This window comes from Acipenser ruthenus, chromosome 32 (genome assembly GCF_902713425.1).
Source record: "Acipenser ruthenus chromosome 32, fAciRut3.2 maternal haplotype, whole genome shotgun sequence".
Taxonomy (NCBI): Eukaryota; Metazoa; Chordata; class Actinopteri; order Acipenseriformes; family Acipenseridae; genus Acipenser; species Acipenser ruthenus.
Genome location: NC_081220.1, coordinates 1,833,933 through 1,852,500, shown reverse-complemented (window position 1 = coordinate 1,852,500; position 18,568 = coordinate 1,833,933). Strand labels below are relative to the sequence as shown.

General features: G+C 39.2%; 6 non-coding genes and 1 gene segment (V, D, J or C); 5 read left to right on the top strand and 2 right to left on the bottom strand.

Moving 5' to 3' along the window:
* The first annotated feature begins 1,650 nt into the window (after nt 1-1,650).
* LOC117965211 (Ig kappa chain V region K29-213-like) lies at nt 1,651-4,507 on the top strand. The segment is given in 3 exon segments: nt 1,651-1,721; nt 1,901-2,231; nt 4,417-4,507. Coding segments are annotated over 3 exon segments (471 nt in total).
* Nucleotides 4,508-6,278: 1,771 nt separating this feature from the next.
* trnan-guu (transfer RNA asparagine (anticodon GUU)) lies at nt 6,279-6,352 on the bottom strand. Its single transcript has one exon. It is a non-coding gene; the product is annotated as a tRNA-Asn (tRNA).
* A 414-nt stretch (nt 6,353-6,766) lies between these two features.
* Nucleotides 6,767-6,839, top strand: trnak-cuu (transfer RNA lysine (anticodon CUU)). The gene has a single exon. It is a non-coding gene; the product is annotated as a tRNA-Lys (tRNA).
* A 344-nt stretch (nt 6,840-7,183) lies between these two features.
* Nucleotides 7,184-7,294, top strand: trnal-caa (transfer RNA leucine (anticodon CAA)). The gene is made up of 2 exons: nt 7,184-7,221; nt 7,249-7,294. It is a non-coding gene; the product is annotated as a tRNA-Leu (tRNA).
* A 2,264-nt stretch (nt 7,295-9,558) lies between these two features.
* trnaw-cca (transfer RNA tryptophan (anticodon CCA)) lies at nt 9,559-9,630 on the top strand. The gene has a single exon. It is a non-coding gene; the product is annotated as a tRNA-Trp (tRNA).
* Nucleotides 9,631-10,725: 1,095 nt separating this feature from the next.
* On the bottom strand, nt 10,726-10,799 carry trnan-guu (transfer RNA asparagine (anticodon GUU)). The gene has a single exon. It is a non-coding gene; the product is annotated as a tRNA-Asn (tRNA).
* An 833-nt stretch (nt 10,800-11,632) lies between these two features.
* On the top strand, nt 11,633-11,743 carry trnal-caa (transfer RNA leucine (anticodon CAA)). The gene is made up of 2 exons: nt 11,633-11,670; nt 11,698-11,743. It is a non-coding gene; the product is annotated as a tRNA-Leu (tRNA).
* The last annotated feature ends 6,825 nt before the right edge of the window (nt 11,744-18,568 follow it).

Genomic DNA, 18,568 nt, shown 5'->3' with positions numbered 1-18,568 from the left:
CCGGTACAATATTAAAAAACAAAAACACAGTGATGTTGTCTCTCTCATATATGTCATTCTCGAGTCTCTTCTTTTTTATATATATATTTAGTAGTCACCAATTAGTTTGTTGTTGTTTTTCTCCCCAATTTAATAGTGTCCATTTATTTTCAGGCTCAGCTCACCGCTCCTGCGCTGACTCGGGAGCGGTGAAGATGAACTCACGCTGTCCTCCGAAGTGTGTGCCGTTAGCCGCCCGCTTCTTTACACACTGCAGACTCACCATGCAGCCACCCAGAGCTACAGCGTCGGAGGACAATGCAGCATTGGGCAGCTTACAGGCAAGCCCGCAGGCGCCCGGCCAGACCACAGGGGGTCGCTGGTGCGCGGTGAGCCGAGGAAACCCTGGCCGAGCTAACCCTCCCTCCCACTGGGCAGCGCTCGGCCAATTGTGCGCCACCCCCTTGGGAGCTCCTGTCATCGGTCAGCAAATTAATAGCCTGGACTCCAGACTATTGGGCCAAACTGCACTCTACGCGAGGGCTTTTACTGGATGCGCCACTCGGGAGCCCTTTCTCAAGCCTTTTCACGTTTTCCACAGTGTGTCTGACCTCCTTACCGGTGTCGCGATGGTTACACAGCACAATGTAAATTTCTATCTGGGCTTCTCTGCCTTGTTCCTGTGGATTGATAGTGGCAGTGTCCCCCAGAGCAGCAGGTGTTGAATAACTCAATTCTTGATTGAATTTGCTCTTAAATGCTACTGTAATCACTGCATCTTTCATTTGTCTTATTGTTCAACTGCTTTGAAATGCATCTGTACTGCATTTTTATTTTGCCCTTAAAATGCATGACAGTTTACTTAATCATTTTGAAATTGCACTTAACGGTATTGTGATATTCTGTAACAATTTGGATAAGGGAATCTGCTAAGAAAATAAATAAATACATGATAAATACATTTCCTGCACAGTCGTGTCGGACATGATGCTAACTCTTGCCTTGCTTGCTGAGGGCAATGATAAAGGTAATGCTCCAGACACTAAAACATAGTGCTGCCCTCAGTGCCAGTGAGAGCTCTTCAGTAACACTAGAAGGAACAGTTTGGACTCCAGACACAGTGTCTTCTACTGTTCCTGAAGGCTTTCTGATGCTGCTGTTTAATAAGCAGTACTGCTGCATTACACTTTAATGAGGGCATTAAGGACTGTGCTAATCAGGTTCCAATGCTACTCTTAATAGCTGGGCTCTATTGTATAGTCCCACTGTCCTGGGAGTGTTAATGCCAGGGTAGTTGCTAATCTTGCTCTGTCTGAACACACAGTGCAAGTACTGCTTTAAACACACACTCCACACTTGACTCCATTCCAGCTGTGTTGAGTGGAATAAGGGCTCGGCTGATTGGCTCTCCTCATATGCTCCTATTAAAGCTGTTCTTTGTCTAGTCCTGCTGTCCTGGGAGTGTTCATGCTAAACTGCTAATCTTGCTCTGTCAGAACACACAGCACCAAGCCTGTGTTTACACGACTGCTTGGCTACAAGTGGCTGCTGTGCCAAGGAAGACAATTTGCATAGAAAAGACACTTTGCATTGGCAGCACATGCTTCAGTGCTCTGGGAGTGTTTATAGCCCTGTGAGTTTAACACTTCATGATTGAAAGCTGCCCTTCATGGCAACAGAATCCACAACAACAATGACTTTTATCAGCATCTTCATCTGGGCACTTGTCATCTGCACTCAGGGTAAGAATCATTTAGCAAAACACTTTTTTAAAAAATCTATTTGTGGGATAATTCTTAATATATAAGTATTAAATATAGAACAGGCAAACTGAAAGAAAAAGGATTGAAATTGAATGTGATTTAATCATTTAATTAAGTCATTTACAATAATTTTCTATATTATTATTTATTATTTTCAGAATCCAGTGGACAGTATACTGTGACTCAGACTCCAGCAGTGAAATCTGTTCTCCCAGGAGACACAGTCGCTCTGAGCTGTAAAGTCAGCAGTGCAGTGTACAGCGATAGCAATGGCAACCGCCTAGCCTGGTACAAACAGAAACCTGGAGAAGCTCCCAAACTCCTGATCTATTTCGCAAGTACCCTTCAGTCTGGGATCCCAACTCGTTTCAGTGGCAGTGGATCTGGGACTGACTTCACTCTGACCATCAGTGGAGTCCAGGCTGAAGATGAAGGAGATTACTACTGTCAGAGTGGACACTACACCAGCAGTAGCTGGGTGTTCACACAGTGCTACACACCCGTACAAAAACCTCCCTCAGCTGGACTGTACAGCGACTGCACTGCTGCAGCTGGGACCTACTGCAGGTGCTGAGGGTGAAGGCAATGAAACGGGACACGGCCTGTGGAGGAGCTCAACTGCACACAAACACACTGAGCTCAATAACAACACACAGTTACATGTAGGTATGGATTCAATTATTATTATTATTATTATTTATTTCTTAGCAGACTTACAATTGTTAGAAGATATCAAATTATTTTTGTTAGAAGATATCACATTATTATTACATACAATTACCCATTTATACAGTTGGGTTTTTACTGGAGCAATCTAGGTAAAGTACCTTGCTCAGGGGTACAACAGCAGTGTTCCCTACCAGGGATTGAACCCACGACCCTCCGGTCAAGAGTCCAGAGCCCTAACCACTACTCCAGTCTATTTAAACAAACTGATTTTGTTGTGACTACAGGGTCATCTAGTAATGTAGTGATGATACCATCTATTCTAAATGTATTCAGGAATTCCAAAACATCATTCAATTATTCAAAGAATTGAAAATATGTAACTCACATTTTTTCTATCTGATTCTCATATGAAGATGTTCATGAATCCTGATAACTAAACTTTTAATTAAGGATATGGAAGCTGTTAAGAAATGAATGAATGAATGCTATGATATAAAAAGCCACAGGTCCCTTTTTCAAAGCTAAAGAAAGTGTAATTGCAGCTGTACAGGATCTGCTGTGGCTCCTCAACATTGAGCAGGGACTGAAGGGAGCCAGTGTCTGTGATTAAAGACACAGGAGAGGAATGAGTTGAATCCAGTCAGCCCTCAATCAGGAGCTGGGATGCAGTAGTGAGGGAGAATGGAGAATGCCAAGAACAGAGCAGCAGTGAAGAGCAGTCGTGCACAGTGGAACCCCTCTTCTCTCAGTGTCAGTCCAGTATTCCAGCTCCCTAAAGGGCTCCACTGACTCCACACATCACACAGCTCACTGCAAACACAGCAGCTCTGCACACTGACACTGCACTGCTCCAGCCTCACAGAGGGGGGCTCTTTTAAACCTGGATTCTGTGGCTTCACACAGTGACCACGGCTCATTTTATAGCGCCTTTCACAGCCACAACCCTTCCTTTATGAACAGCACAATATTTATGAACAGATTTCAAAACAATCTAAAAGTGCCCCCAGCCCCTCCCCAGCACACCCAGTGCAGCACTGCCCCTCACACTGACCCCCTGCCCCATACTGCACACTCTGGGGCTTCATGAAGAGCAGCAGTGATTCAGGGGCTGCAGGACACAGACATGGGGAAGAACTGGGACTGCAGAGCAACACACAGCTAGGAAATGCTGTTTGAGATTACAAATGACATTAGAGAATGAGCATGTCTACAAATGAGTTGACAAAGAGTCAATACATGAGTTTTCTACCTTTTCCCCTGGCTTGTTAAATATTAGCATGATTGAAATCATGAAAACGCACTTGTAGCAGTTCAAGGTACATCTTGGAAAGGCCTGTGAAAGACAGTGAAGTAGATGTTCCATTTAGAAGAGTAAGAAGCTGTCAAAATGAGAACAATGAAAAGAAAAATGACAGGTCCATTACTTGTACAGCAGCAGCAACACATGGGAAGGTATAACACTAGGGTTAGGGGTAGGGCACTACATACCCTTTAATTCTCAATAGGATTGAAATAATGACACAAACACAAACATTCTTGTCAGTTTAGACAGACACACAGATTAGACAGCAGTGATATACTGAGAGCTTTGACTGGGGTAAAAATAGAAGAAAACAGTAAAAGTGGCCCAACCCTATGAAGCCCCACTGGTGCTCACGGCTCAGATCTCATCTAACTGCCTGGGACAGGATTTGTATAAAGGAAGGTGCTTTGCATACCTGTGCCTGCCTCACTGCTCTACACAGCAGCTAGAATAACTGCACTGCTCCATTGCTCAGGGTTTTTAAAGCTGACAGTTGAGCCCTTTCACAGTCACTGAGACACACAGAGAACATGGCTTCACTGGGGCTCCTCCTCTGCACACTGGCACTCTTTGCTCATGGTAAGAAATCCTCATTATTATGAATTATTATTAATATCAGCGCTTCCTCAGCACACAGTGGAATGCAGTTAATGGACGAGGCTGTTGACTCGGTGGGTTGATGTTCTGTGTTTTTATTTTCAGAATCCAGCGGTCAGATTGTCCTGACTCAGAGTCCCACAGTGGAGTCTGTCTCTATAGGAGGGAGTGTCACTCTGAACTGCAAATCCAGTAGCTCTGGTTTTACCAGCAGTCTAGCCTGGTATCTGCAGAAACCCGGAGGAGCTCCTAAACTCCTCTTCTCTTCACTGAATAGCCGAGTCTCTTGAGCTCCAGCTCCATTCACTGACAGCACGTCAAGAACAAACTTCATGCTGACCATCAGTGGAGTCCAGGCTGAAGATGCAGGAGATTACTACTGTCAGCAGCACTATAGCATCCATTCATTTGATCTACAAAAGACACACTGCAGATATTAATACTGACCACACAAGGGAGCCACAGCACCACTGCTCTCCATAATGTAATAACACAGTAATAAGACAATTAAAACAGGCAGCAGTTACCTCCCCAGTCAGCCCAGTTCTCCCATTGTTAACACAAGGCTCCTCACACCCAGTTATCTAAACACTACAGTGTGGTCTGTGTCTGGAGGAAGGAGCTGCTCACAGTGATGTCACAGTGATGTCTCAACACTTATGGGCCAGTTCATTCTGAACAGACAGATTTCTAATGTCCCTCCTAAAGAGCAGGAAAGCACTGAGAGGCTAAACATAAAACTACAGGAAGGATAATCTAACTGTATTGTGAGTCACCCAACCCTATCAAGTCCCACCTGTGTTCACAGCTCAGATCTCATAGAACTGTCTGTGACACTTATTGAAACAGAAGTGCAGCTCTTAGAACACATATACAAATAGAACTAATCCACTCTTCTATTAAACTGTGAACTTAGTGTTTGATTGAATCCCTCTGTGTTTGTGTAGCCTGGAAACAGGCATCAGTGCCCTGCCAAGCTACACACACTGCATCATTCACACTGACCACAAGAGGGAGCCAGAGCACCACTGCTCTCCATATTGTAATAACACAGTAATAAGACAATGGAAATAGGCAGCAGTTACCTCCCCAGTCAGCCCAGTTCTCCCATTGTTAACACAAGGCTCCTCACAGAGTCATCTAAACACTAGTGTGGTCTCTGGAGGAAGGAGCTGCTGACTGTGATGTGTGCTGGGAAACAGTGACTCTAATAGTGTGGCAGGAGTGTGGAGTAGTGGTTAGGGCTCTGGACTCCTGACCGGAGGGTTGTTGGTTCAATCCCAAGGGGGGGGGGGAGAGATCTGAGAAATCCATAAAAAAATAGAGAAGCCGTATATATAGATTTCCAGTTGGAGCTATCAGGATTAGAAATATGTGGGGAATATGTGCCTGCAGAAAGAAAATCTTACAGCACCTGGTATTCCCAGGAAGTCTCCCGTCCAAGCTTTTGCTCAGCTTCCAAGATCAGATGAGGGCGGGCGTTCTCAAGGTGGTACAGCTATAAGCGAAGGAGCACGGTGGTTTAGTTTCTTTGATTGTAACTATCATAACATGTCAAATACTGGCATTATTATATTTGGAGGAAAACAGTCAGTTGATATAAATGATATGTGGTCCAGTTACCATACCAGGTACCTATTGCTGTTGTTTTTCAGCTATGATGACTGGTGCTGAACTGAGCGACCAAGAACTCCAGAAAAATCGTACCTTCTTATACTGGACCATGCAAATACACAGGTACAGTGAACTTATTGAACAAGCCGAAATAGCTCAGTTGGGAGAGCGTTAAACTGAAGATATAAAGGTCCCTGGCTCGATCCCGGGTTTCGGCAAACAACAAGACGATATTTGTTTTGTATTATTTTGAACTAAAAAAACAGAGCACATTTATTCTTCATCGTAATTGGATGAAATAACAGCGTATCAGAGTGCCATTTTCTAATGTGATTAAGAAATGCAAAAAGCATCGTCCCTGGGTGGGTTTGAACCACCAACCTTTCGGTTAACAGCCGAACGCGCTAACCGATTGCGCCACAGAGACCAACCTGTTAAGCCGCTAAAGCATACGGGAGTGATTAGCAAGGCGAGATGCTGCAGAACGTGATCGAGGGAGCAGAACTCAGCATTCCCTGAGATCACATCTAAGATGAAAGCATGACGGGGCAGGAAAGTCTCTGTAATCAATTATGGCAGCACAGCATATGTCGTTTTGTTAGATAACACCCTGGGAGACAACAGAGCAGTGTGTGTAAATAGCTACAATGGAAACCATATACTTACGACTTAGTTTTGATACAGAACTGTGGTCATGTGTAATCTGTTTTCATTATGATAATAAAGCTACAGTTCAGTGGATTATATTTGGAATCTTTGGTTCTGTCATTCACTATTTTCTCAAATAAGATGACAAATTAATAGTTCAGTTGGTTACAGTGAAAGAAACGAGCACCAGTCAGCCCGGCTAGCTCAGTCGGTAGAGCATGAGACTCTTAATCTCAGGGTCGTGGGTTCGAGCCCCACGTTGGGCGTCTTTTTTAAATACAAATTGAAGATGTTTCTTCGAGACAACGGAGCAAAGTCTGATTATGTTCACATTGTATACAGTATTGCAACAAAATTACTTATTGGTCATTATCAAATAGCAATTGCTATTGTAAAAAGCATGCATCGTTTATAGCTATAACGATATTGAAATAAATAATCTTACTTTTTTGGGTTGACTTCAATCCGTTTCTTTTTTTACACTTGTCATAACATCATTCATGGAGCAACAGTTGGTATGTGCGTAATAAACCCAATCGGGCCTTGATACGAGAACCCTACTGTGTGCTGAAATAAATAATGCGGTTTTCTACAATAACAAACGCAGCTTGTCAGAATGGTCGAGTGGTCTAAGGCGCCAGACTCAAGGACTCTGTCTTTCCAAAGAATTTTGTGTTCTGGTCTCTGAATGGAGGCGTGGGTTAAAATCCCACTTTTGACAGTTCAATTTTACGTATTTTTAAAAAGAATACATTTCTTTATTTTACTATAAAACATTGTTTTAAGGAAATCAACAGCTGATACCAAACTTTTGTCAGCACTCAATACCATTTTAATTTCCATTTTAAATCAGACTAAAATAGTGTTCCTAACACAGATTGCATTTTTGTTTTAAACAGACTACTTGTTAACCTCACTGAAAAATATTTTGTGTCCAAACATGTTATTTAATTTGATTGTTTTAATATTCCAAATAACATATTACTTTGAAAAACATCTCCGTCGGCCACTGGATCGTGGTCTCAGGCTGGGATGCGTACCATTGAGAACAGTATAAACGATCTATTCCTAGACGTAGCTTACATGAGAAATGCCCTCGTTTAACATGCTAGGATGATCGACTTCAGCATTCTCCAACTGCTGTTTACATTTTCTAACACGTTATGAGGAAGAAAAATATTTTGTGTCCAAACATGTGTTATTTAATTTGATTGTTTCAATATTCCACATAACACATTTACTACAATTAATAATTCAGCTCTATTCATATTCAGAATGTAATACAGTATTAAAACTATCAAACTGACTGGAAACATGGAACACATTAAATGCGATCGATTCGATACCAATAGGATTACATAAGAGCTGTTGTGTATAGACAATGTCATGAACGCCGAAATGAACACGGACGGTCTTTATTAAGGACTGACTCGTTTAGATGTTCGAGAGATCTAGGTGTACTGGACAAATCTACTGGATCTTTTCCAAATCGTAAGTGTACCGCCTGTGATAATACATTTAAAACTAAGAAAATGCACAAGCCATACAACGAAAAAAAAGAGTACAGTATCTTACAAGTGATTGTGCTTCAACTCATGTCATTTATGTGATTTCTTGTCCTAGCCATTTGCAATATGATGGCAAAACTACTAGACAGTTACAATTGCGCATTAATGAGCGAGCATAAAAGTTCAATTAGGAGAAAACATATTCATCCACCACTAGCTAGACATTTTGTAGATGCCAAACATTCCGTTTCAGATCTTAAATTCTGTGGCATACAAACATTTTCAAGATCGCAGTGGTGGTAATGTCACGGGTGACGAATGTGTTGATTATTATTTTATTCAGTATTATCACTTATGATTTTTGATTTTTAATTGGACTGGTTTTCCTTTTTTTGCACAGTTTGTTTATTTGAATTATTGTTTTATTTTTGAGCATTAGATGCATTTTAATGTGTATTTGTTCACTTAACCATACGTCATCCACTCTCTGGTCCAGACCTCCTCTTAGGGCTCCTGTCCAGACGCCTGTTTGGGCAGCCCTCTCCATAGGGTGCTGCGCTTCAGCTGAAGGCCTCAGAAGAGATCCTGATATCCTGACAAACCACGAACGCAAAGGTTCTTGTCAGTACCTCTTTTCAAATGTCTTCAATCACCAAATTCCGCAGTCCTCCCAGAGTGAGTCTACGAGAAAAAATAACTAAACGAAACACACTGTCCGTGCACAAAAAAACCCCAACCACTCGCTGTCTAATCTCGTCCTCTTTATGTTCGTTTACTTCCCTCAGCTTCTCTCTCTTTCCTATTCCGGTATCTCCTAGTTCCATGCTCCCAGTCTCTTAGTTCCTCGCCCTTTTTATTCCTCAAAGCCCTTCTAATTCCAGGTGTGTACAGGTACCTGCAATTGTTTGGGGCGGGACCTGAGGTCCGTGTGCACAGTGCTTGTGATAAACAAAACAAAAAATACTTTAATTACGAACTCCGTTTCACCCGTGCACCAAACAAAATAGACAAATAGCAATCAACACAGCAAAAAACACAGTGCAAACATTAGATGAGAAAAGCCCCTTTGTGCCAGTGCGCATTCAGAGGAGACGCGCTGAGAGAATCCGTCTTCTGTGTCACTCAGTACTGCCAGCTTTTCCCTATTGGTGATATATTGGTCAGCATAGCTGCTTTCCAAGTAATTGGCCAGAGACGATTCCCAGCCAGTACAACTGTGTTTATGCCCACGTTTCAAATAATGAAATTTATAAAAGCAAATCGCATTGTTTTATGTTTTCTTTACTTTTAAAGCTGAGAATCAAACACACTTCCTACAACTTCATAGCCCTGCTGGCTACGAACAAGTATTGAGTCGGCTGTTTCCCATGACCCTGGTGATACCGAGTGTTTTCCTAGTATCAGCGTCGGCATTACCATGTGTTTGGCATGCTTGCTGTACACTCTAGCATTGCATAACAAGCTGGCATTACACCTGGACTTCGTGGCGCAACGGTAGCGCGTCTGACTCCAGATCAGAAGGTTGCGTGTTCAAATCACGTCGAGGTCAAAGCCGCCTTTGTTTTTATTCCGCACTATTTCATTTTTTAACGTGTTTGAATTTGACTGTTTCCGTTCATTTATTTATACAATTTAGCCTACACAACATATTGATTATATAGCGATCAAACAGAGATTTATTGTAATGCGATTCATTTTTATGTTTCTTTTGATACAGCACAATAAACTAAAGTGAATCCGAAATTACTGTTGACCAGTCTTCTTTGACACAGTTGGGTAATAAAGTCATATTAACACTTCCTTGCATGAGATAGTGAAAATGTGCGTAACCTTTCAGTAAGTATTTTAAATTCATTTGGGAAGGTTTAAGATTGTGAAGAAGTTTAAATATGTTGCGTATTTGCGCATTGGGAACCTTGCATAATGACGTTTTTATTAATGCCACTTTCTTACGGACAGTAGTCAGGGTGATGATACAAGACCAGAGCCAATAAACCTGTTATTTGCTTGTCCTTTCACTACCATATTCTATTGTGCTTGCTCAGAATACGCGTGAATCCTGAAAACATCTTGTTAATATTTAAACAAAGCCAGCAGTCACTTTATTGATCACCCTGTGGATTGGAATACAGATGATTGTGTTAAAGATGTTAATAGACTTTCAATGTACACGTTTTAGAGCTAAGCTTTTGTTGAGGCAGTTCAAGCGCTGCACTTTCAGGCAGCCAGTTCCAGTGTTTGCCTTTTGGACTTACTCTGGAAGGAATACAAAAAAAAAAACATTTGTTGAGAACCGCATTTGGGAGAAAACTTAACAGTTTCGAAACGCATAGGCTTCGGATTCTATTATGGTGTTGCCGAGCTGTTGAACGTTTCTCATCACAGGTTTACTGGATTGCCAAAAAGAATGCTATCTCGAAACATCAGTTTTGTCAAGCCGAAATAGCTCAGTTGGGAGAGCATTAAACGGAAGATCTGAAGGTCACTGGTTCGATCCCGGTTTTCGGCAAACAACAAGACGACATTTGTTTTGTATTATTTTGAACTAAAAAAATAGAGCACATTTATTCTTCAGCGTAATTGGATGAAATAACAGCGTATCAGAGTGCCATTATCTAATGTGATTAAGAAATGCAAAAAGCATCGTCCCTGGGTGGGCTTGAACCACCAACCTTTCGGTTAACAGCCGAACGCGCTAACCGATTGCGCCACAGAGACCAACCTGTTAAGCCGACAAAGCATACGGGAGTGATTAGCAAGGCGAGATGCTGCAGAATGTGATCGAGGGAGCAGAACTCAGCAGAACCTGAGATCACATCTAAGATGAAAGCAAGACGGGGCAGGAAAGTCTATGTAATCAATTATGTCTGCACAGCATATGTCGTTTTATTAGATAACACCCTGGGAGACAACAGAGCAGTGTGTGTAAGTAGCTACAATGGAAACCATATACTTACGACTTAATTTTGATACAGAACTGTGGTCATGTGTAATCTGTTTTCATTATGATAATAAAGCTACAGTTCAGTGGATTATATTTGGAATCTTTGGTTCTTTCATTCACTATTCTCAAATAAGATGACAAATTAATAGCTCAGTTGGTTACAGTGAAAGAAACGAGCACCAGTCAGCCCAGCTAGCTCAGTCGGTAGAGCTTGAGACTCTTAATCTCAGGGTCGTTAGTTCGAGGCCCACGTTGGGCGTCCTTTTTAAATACAAATTGAAGATGTTTCTTCGAGACAAGAGAGCAAAGTCTGATTATGTTCACATTGTATACAGTATTGCAACAAAATTACTTATTGGTCATTGTCAAATAGCAATTGCTATTGTAAAATGCGTGCATCGTTTATAGCTATACCGACATTGAAATAAATAATCTTACTTTTTTGGGTTGGCTTCAATCCGTTTCTTTTTTACACTTGTCATTACATCATTCATGGAGCAACAGTTGGTATGTGCGTAGTAAACCCATTCTGGCCTGCCTTGATATGACAACCCTAGTCTGTGCTGAAATAAATAATGCGGTTTTCTGCTGTAAAAAAATGCAGCTTGTCAGGATGGCCGAGCGGTCTAAGGCACCAGACTCAAGGACTCTGTCTTTCCAAGAAAATGTGTGTTCTGGTCTCCAAATGGAGGCGTGGGTTCAAATCCCACTTCTGACAGTTCAATTTTACGTGTTTTTAAAAAGAATACATTTCTTTATTTTACTAGAAAAGATTGTTTTAAGGAAATCAACAGCTGATACCAAACTGTTGTCAGCACTCAATACCATTTTAATTTCCATTTTAAATCAGACTAAAATAGCGTTCCTAACACAGATTGCATTTTTGTTGTAAACAGACTACTTGTTAACCTCACTGAAAAATATTTTGTATCCAAACGTTATTTAACTTGATTGTTTTAATATTCCAAATAACATATTACTTTGAAAAACATCTCCGTTCGACCACTGGATCGTGGTCTCAGGCTGGGATGCGGACCATTGAGAACAGTATAAACGATCTATTCCTAGACGTAGCTTACATGAGAAATGCCCTCGTTTAACATGCTAGGATGCCAAGGACGGTTTACTTGGCGCCATGACCAGGTGCTGCGATGTTTGGCCTTAGCATTGGAAGACAAGCGTAACATGACCAATAAGTTGTCACCTGTTCCATCAAAACATTACACACAAAAGACAACATTCCTCCGCCCAGGAGAGCAACCACCAAGAAAAGGTGTTAAAACCAATCCTCGCCCAGGACAACTGGAAGCTGCTAGAGACTGGAAAATGCTGGCAGATGTTGGTCAACGCCTTATTTTTCCACCTGAGATTGCCACAACTAACCTTCGACCAGATATTGTCTTGTGGTCTGGATCAGCACGCCTTGTTCACCTGGTAGAGTTAACAGTGCCATGGGAGGATGCTGTAGATGAGGCGTATGAGAGGAAGAAACTGCGGTATGCTCAGCTAGCTACTGAAGCGGAACAGCGAGGATGGAGAGTTCGGGTTTACCCAGTGGAAGTGGGTTGTCGAGGATTTGTGGCACACTCTACAACCCGGTTTCTCAGAGACGTCGGATTCAGTGGCCAAGAGTTGCGTCGCACAGTGAAGAACAGTAGTAATATTACTATAGCTTCTGTCAAAAGTTTGATTGATGAGGGGGGGTTGTATTTATGAATATATAATGAGGGGGGCGGGTATTTATGAATATATAATGAGGGGGCGGGTATTTATGAATTTATGAATATATAATGAGGGGACCATGGATTTTATGATGGTTACAAGACAGATATGCTTATTGAATATAGGTATTGATATATATATATATATATATATATATATATATATATATATACACCTATAAACTTACTGCACATCTTTTTATAAGATATGGACAAAAAAATCCATGTTTAATATGTTATTTATGTAATCGGAATAGTGGGATACCCAAGTTTTTATAAATGCTTATGTTAACTTATGCTTTGTGCAGACAACATTAAAGTCTTTTTTTTTTTTTTTTTACATAAGACACACTTAATGAAAAGAGAAAGTTTAAAAATAAGTTATTAAAAAAACATAAAGAAAAACAAACAAAACAAAAAAAAGAAAACACATTATTCACCATTTAAAAGCATTTAAACAAACATTATATATACACAGTAAAACTTGGAGTGTTTTTCAGAGTACAATTTCTGAAAAAAGTGCTCTCTCTCTCTTACCGTTTTCAAAAAAAAATCTCCCCGGACAAAACGCTACAGCCAGAATTCTCTCCCTCTCACTGCTTCCTCGCTCTTCAAACTGCAGCAGCTGAATGATTCCAAAAACTTGTTCTGTGACTTAAATAGGGGGCGGTTCCTTTACACCACACATGCGCACGAAACACACACTCAGCGAGAATATGCGTCATTCAATTTTACACGTAATGAACAAGGGAGGGCTGGAGGGGAGGGCTGGAGGGGAGGGCTGGAGGGGCGGGGGGTCAACATGTGCTGAAAGCATGCCGACTGTGTTGAAAATTTTCGATTCAGGAGTTCTGCTGATTGTACATTTTCCTGTCCCAACCCTGTGGTTACGTTTGGGTTTGACCATTGAAATATACACGCTGTTACTTTTGCAATATCATCCATCCTGGAGTTGCATAGTCTAGTTTTTAGGGGTTTGGAAAACAGGTGGTTATCTCAACGCGCATACGTTTAAGCTCTGCTGGGTCCTAAAGCCCCAGATGTATTGTATAGCTCCTATAATAATATAATTATTTAAAACACGCTTTTTATTTTTACTTTACCGTAATTAACACCCCACGATCATTTACAAATGTATTCATTAAACCCTCTTTTAGTTTAAATCCCTAAAAAAAGGGTTTTAAGAAGAAAATATATAAAATTGAAAAAAATGTCATATATTGCAAATAAGAGAATGATTGTACGTGTTTTATCATCAACAGAATCCTACACGACCAAACTATTCTGATGGTTTGTGGCAAATCATTAATACGTTTTACTGTTTCGATTTTTTTTAAAACTATAGGAGCATTGTACATCGTTATGTTTTTTAATTTGATTAAAACTAATGTTTGCACATCCAGATGTTATGACCCCTTTTATAATTTATATTTTAGATATTATCAATGGTAACTCATTATATATATATATATATATATATATATATATATATATATATATATATATATATATATATATATATATATATATAATGTAATAACCCGTGATCCAAGATTCAAGAGTATAACTTTAATCACAGTGTCTTTTATTAGAAAAATCTCTGGGGCAAACCTGCCATTCGATTTTACACGTAATGAACAGACTGGGGGTATATGTGTGCTGAAAGCCGATAATAATTAGATAGGAAGATACTTTTGCAAAATCATCAATCTTGGAGTCGCGTAGTCTAGTTTTAGGGTTTGGAAAACAGGTGGTTATCTCACTTGAATATACCGCGGCCTTCAAAAGATTAGACAGAAATGTTTTCACCCGTGACTGCAGGGTCCTAATGCCCCAAAAGTATTGTATATGTCCTATAATAATAATTATTTTAAACCAAACTTTTTATTTTTTTTACTATACCTTAATTTACACCCCATGATCATTTACAAATGTATTCATTAACCCCTCTTTAGTTTAAATCCCAGACACTTTCCATTATATGAGTACTTTGTTCACCATCCAGTTGGATTATATGGCCCTTTCACATTTTTGTTTTCTTAAACCAACTATCTATCTATCTATCTATCTATCTATCTATCTATCTATCTATCTATCTATCTATATATATATATATATATATATATATATATATATATATATATATATATATATATCCTAAATAAAGGGTGTGTGCAAGTGTTTGTGTGTTTTAATGCATATTAACCTATGTGCATTTCTGTATTTTGGTTGAATAAAAAATGCAACATTGCCTTGAAGTCATGTATACTTCCAATAAATATTTGAAAGGTTCCTTATAGGGTATGCATTAACTACATCCTTACATTTTAATGGTACTGTTCATTTGAAGTACTGCACAAAAACTTGGTCTTATTTTGTCCTCATGTATTCCCATCATAGGGATGTCCCAGGGCCCTAGCTCACAGGCCCAGCATGGAGGCAAGGTAGAACAACACATGGGTAAGGGGAAGTCAAAGGAGGTTTTTAGAATGCATGGCTTTTATCAGATAAGGCTATCCTGTCTGGGCCCAAAGGAGTGAAGGGAGACACGGAGGATTCACTCTAATGAGTTAACACAGCATTTGACCAGAAGGGTCTCCAGCCCTTTTTACAGGCTACTGGAGAATACATCTGGTCTAAATTAGCCAGAAAGGCAGAAGGCGCAAAGGTCATTGAGCCAAAATGACCGGTATGTGTGCGGGGCTGTTTCAGAGCCTAAGAGATGCAGAGCCTTCCAAATAGGTATATTAGAGTTTTGGGTTAAATTAAATAAATACAACTGAAGGAGTTATTTGGAGGAAATAAACATTATCATTAAGGAGATTGTTTATTTTCGTTAAGATTAAAACCTGGAAACAATTCTATAAACAAAAACTGTTTAATCATGTTTGTTTGTATGTTTTTATTTTTTTAAAAAAGCTAAAATTTTATCCTTAGCTAAATTTTTATCCTGAAGCAAATAAAATAAAAAATGCTAAAATGAAAGACATTTTAAAAATATACCGCATGAACATTAACAAAATACGAGAATATTTTTTGCATGTAATACCACGTAAAGAAAATAGAAATAACTAAGCCGACGTTTAACTATAAACAAACAAACAGGTATATGTATTTGCTTTTGCAATTCTTGTTTATTCTCGTCATACCAATAAAAGCTTATTGAATTGAATATAACTGAATAAAACAGAACAGAGTTTAACATGTTCTAAACATGTTAAATATAGAGTAAAGAAAATATAAGTAAAGTATAGCATTCCACTAAAGAATAAGGCCTACGGTTTTTGTAATGTATTTAGATTCCCTGAAAAAGGCACGGAACAGCTTTTTAGAGAGAGAGACCCCAGCTCTAACCAAAGATCTTTTCTGAAATGAGGGACATCCCTTTCTTCAGGGGAGTGGTCTGGTGAACCTGCCTATATCTTTCCAAAGAAATGGGGTCAGTCTCCAATACTTTATTGTGGATTTATTTTCTTGAGGTACATGTTTTTACAATATTTGGTACACTCTATATACACCCAAAAAACACAAGTGCATTATGTTTACTTTGTGTATTTAAGAATCATGAACAAACCCTGGTATTTGTGAGATGATAGGGTGCAGTCATCATGTACCTTAAATTAGAAACTCCTCCTTTATAGATACGTTTTCAGTGTGTTATTTTACTGAACATAATTACAATATGCTTTTACAATGTGCTCCAGGTGTTATGTTTTATTTTTTTAATGCATGTGGATATGCAGGTTTGAACCTTAGGTGTCAATAATTACATAAATAAATACATCCTTATTTACATGATAAACACAGATATCTATACGCCCAGAATGCCTTATTTCTTTAAATTATTGTATACACTCTTTATTGTTGAGCTCTCATTAAATTGAATTTATTCATATACAAAATAATTAAATGCTCACCGGTATTGTGAATGTCAGAATATGACAGGTTGCCCCAAAGTTTGTGTTAAAAATATCCATACTTTAAGTTATACATACTTTAATTTTTTAATAATGGATTGATGCGTAGATTTGTTTAACTTCATATTCCCCCAAAATTGTTATGTTGGTAGGTTTGTAACACCGGGTCGGTGTTATTTTGGGGGTAGGTGTTTTAAAAATGGTACACCTTGTACTGCGCTTGACCCGGGTATGTAGTGTGGAGTAGTGGTTAGGGCTCTGGACTCTTGACCAGAGGGTTGTGGGTTCAATCCCCAGTGGGGGACACTGCTGTTGTACCCTTGAGCAAGGTACTTTACCTAGATTGCTCCAGTAAAAACCCAACTGTATAAATGGGTAATTGTATGTGAAATAATGTATAATGTGATATCTTGTAACAATTGTAAGTCGCCCTGGATAAGGGCGTCTGCTAAGAAATAAATAATAATAATAAATAATAAATGATTTTAGTTCAGAAAACAAGCAAATGTCCACCTGAAAGGGGTATGATGTACTGAGTTGGTCCCTTAAAGTAATTTTTATATAATATTTCACTATTCATCAAATGTATGTGAGTTTAACTGATGCGCAACAAATAGGGTTACATTGTAAACATCTAGGATTTGGGAGTTGAACTATAATTTGGCTTGTTCTTAGTGACTTATGCAGTAGTCAATCAAAGCAAGGACAGCGTCCCATTTTCTGACGTTACACAGGTCAAGTTGCGGTACACATACCATATTCTGATTATATGCCACTTACTGGTCCTGTGCCAGAGCCACAAAAATAAAGAGGGAAACAAGGAGAAGAGTTATGTGTATATTTGAATAATAATAGTATATAGTAGTCTACTGTCGGTTTAAACTTCCCAAAGTGTTACAAATGGTACTTTGTGATGTATTATTATGAAAGAAAAGGTTTCTTTGACACCAGTCGCTACCAAAGAATCTTATGTAACGTTGGGGCCGTGGTAATTTTTATTTGATGCATATCAAACATGTACAGTATAGAACTACAGGAGGTTTCTCTTTTACTATTTGCTTATGTTTTACTGTTAAAAATAAGGTATAGATTTATCTTGTTCAGAAGCAGGTTCAGATATCTGCTGTCTTTATACATTATTCATATTGTTTCATATTGTTTCTTTCTGTTCATATTCTGGATATATACAGGTTTGAACCTTAGGTGTCAATAATTACATAAATAAATACATCCTTATTTACATGATAAACGCAGATATCTATACGCCCAGAATGCCTTATTTCTTTAAATTATTGTATACACTCTTTATTGTTGAGCTCTCATTAAATTGAATTTATTTATATACAAAATAATTAAATGCTCCCCAGGTATTGTGAATGTCAGAATATGCCAGGTCGCCCCAAAGGTTGTGTTAAAAATATCCATACTTTATGTTATACATACTTTAATTTTTTAATAATGGATTGATGCGTAGATTTGTTTAACTTCATATTCTCCCAAAATTGTTATGTTGGTAGGTTTGTAACACCGGGTCGGTGTTATTTTGGGGGTAGGTGTTTAAAATGGTACACCTTGTACTGTGCTTGACCCGGGTATGTGTAAATGATTTTAGCTCAGAAATCAAGCAAATGTCCACCTGAAAGGGGTATGATGTACTGAGTTGGTCCCTTAAAGTAATTTTTATATAATATTTCTCTATTCATCAAATGTATTTGAGTTTAACTGATGAGCAACAAATAGGTTTACATTGTAAACATCTAGGATTTGGGAGATGAACTATAATTTGGCTTGTTCTTAGTGACTTATGCAGTAGTCAATCAAAGCAAGGACAGCGTCCCATTTTCTGACATTACACAGGTCAAGTTGCGGTACACATACCATATTCTGATTATATGCCACTTACTG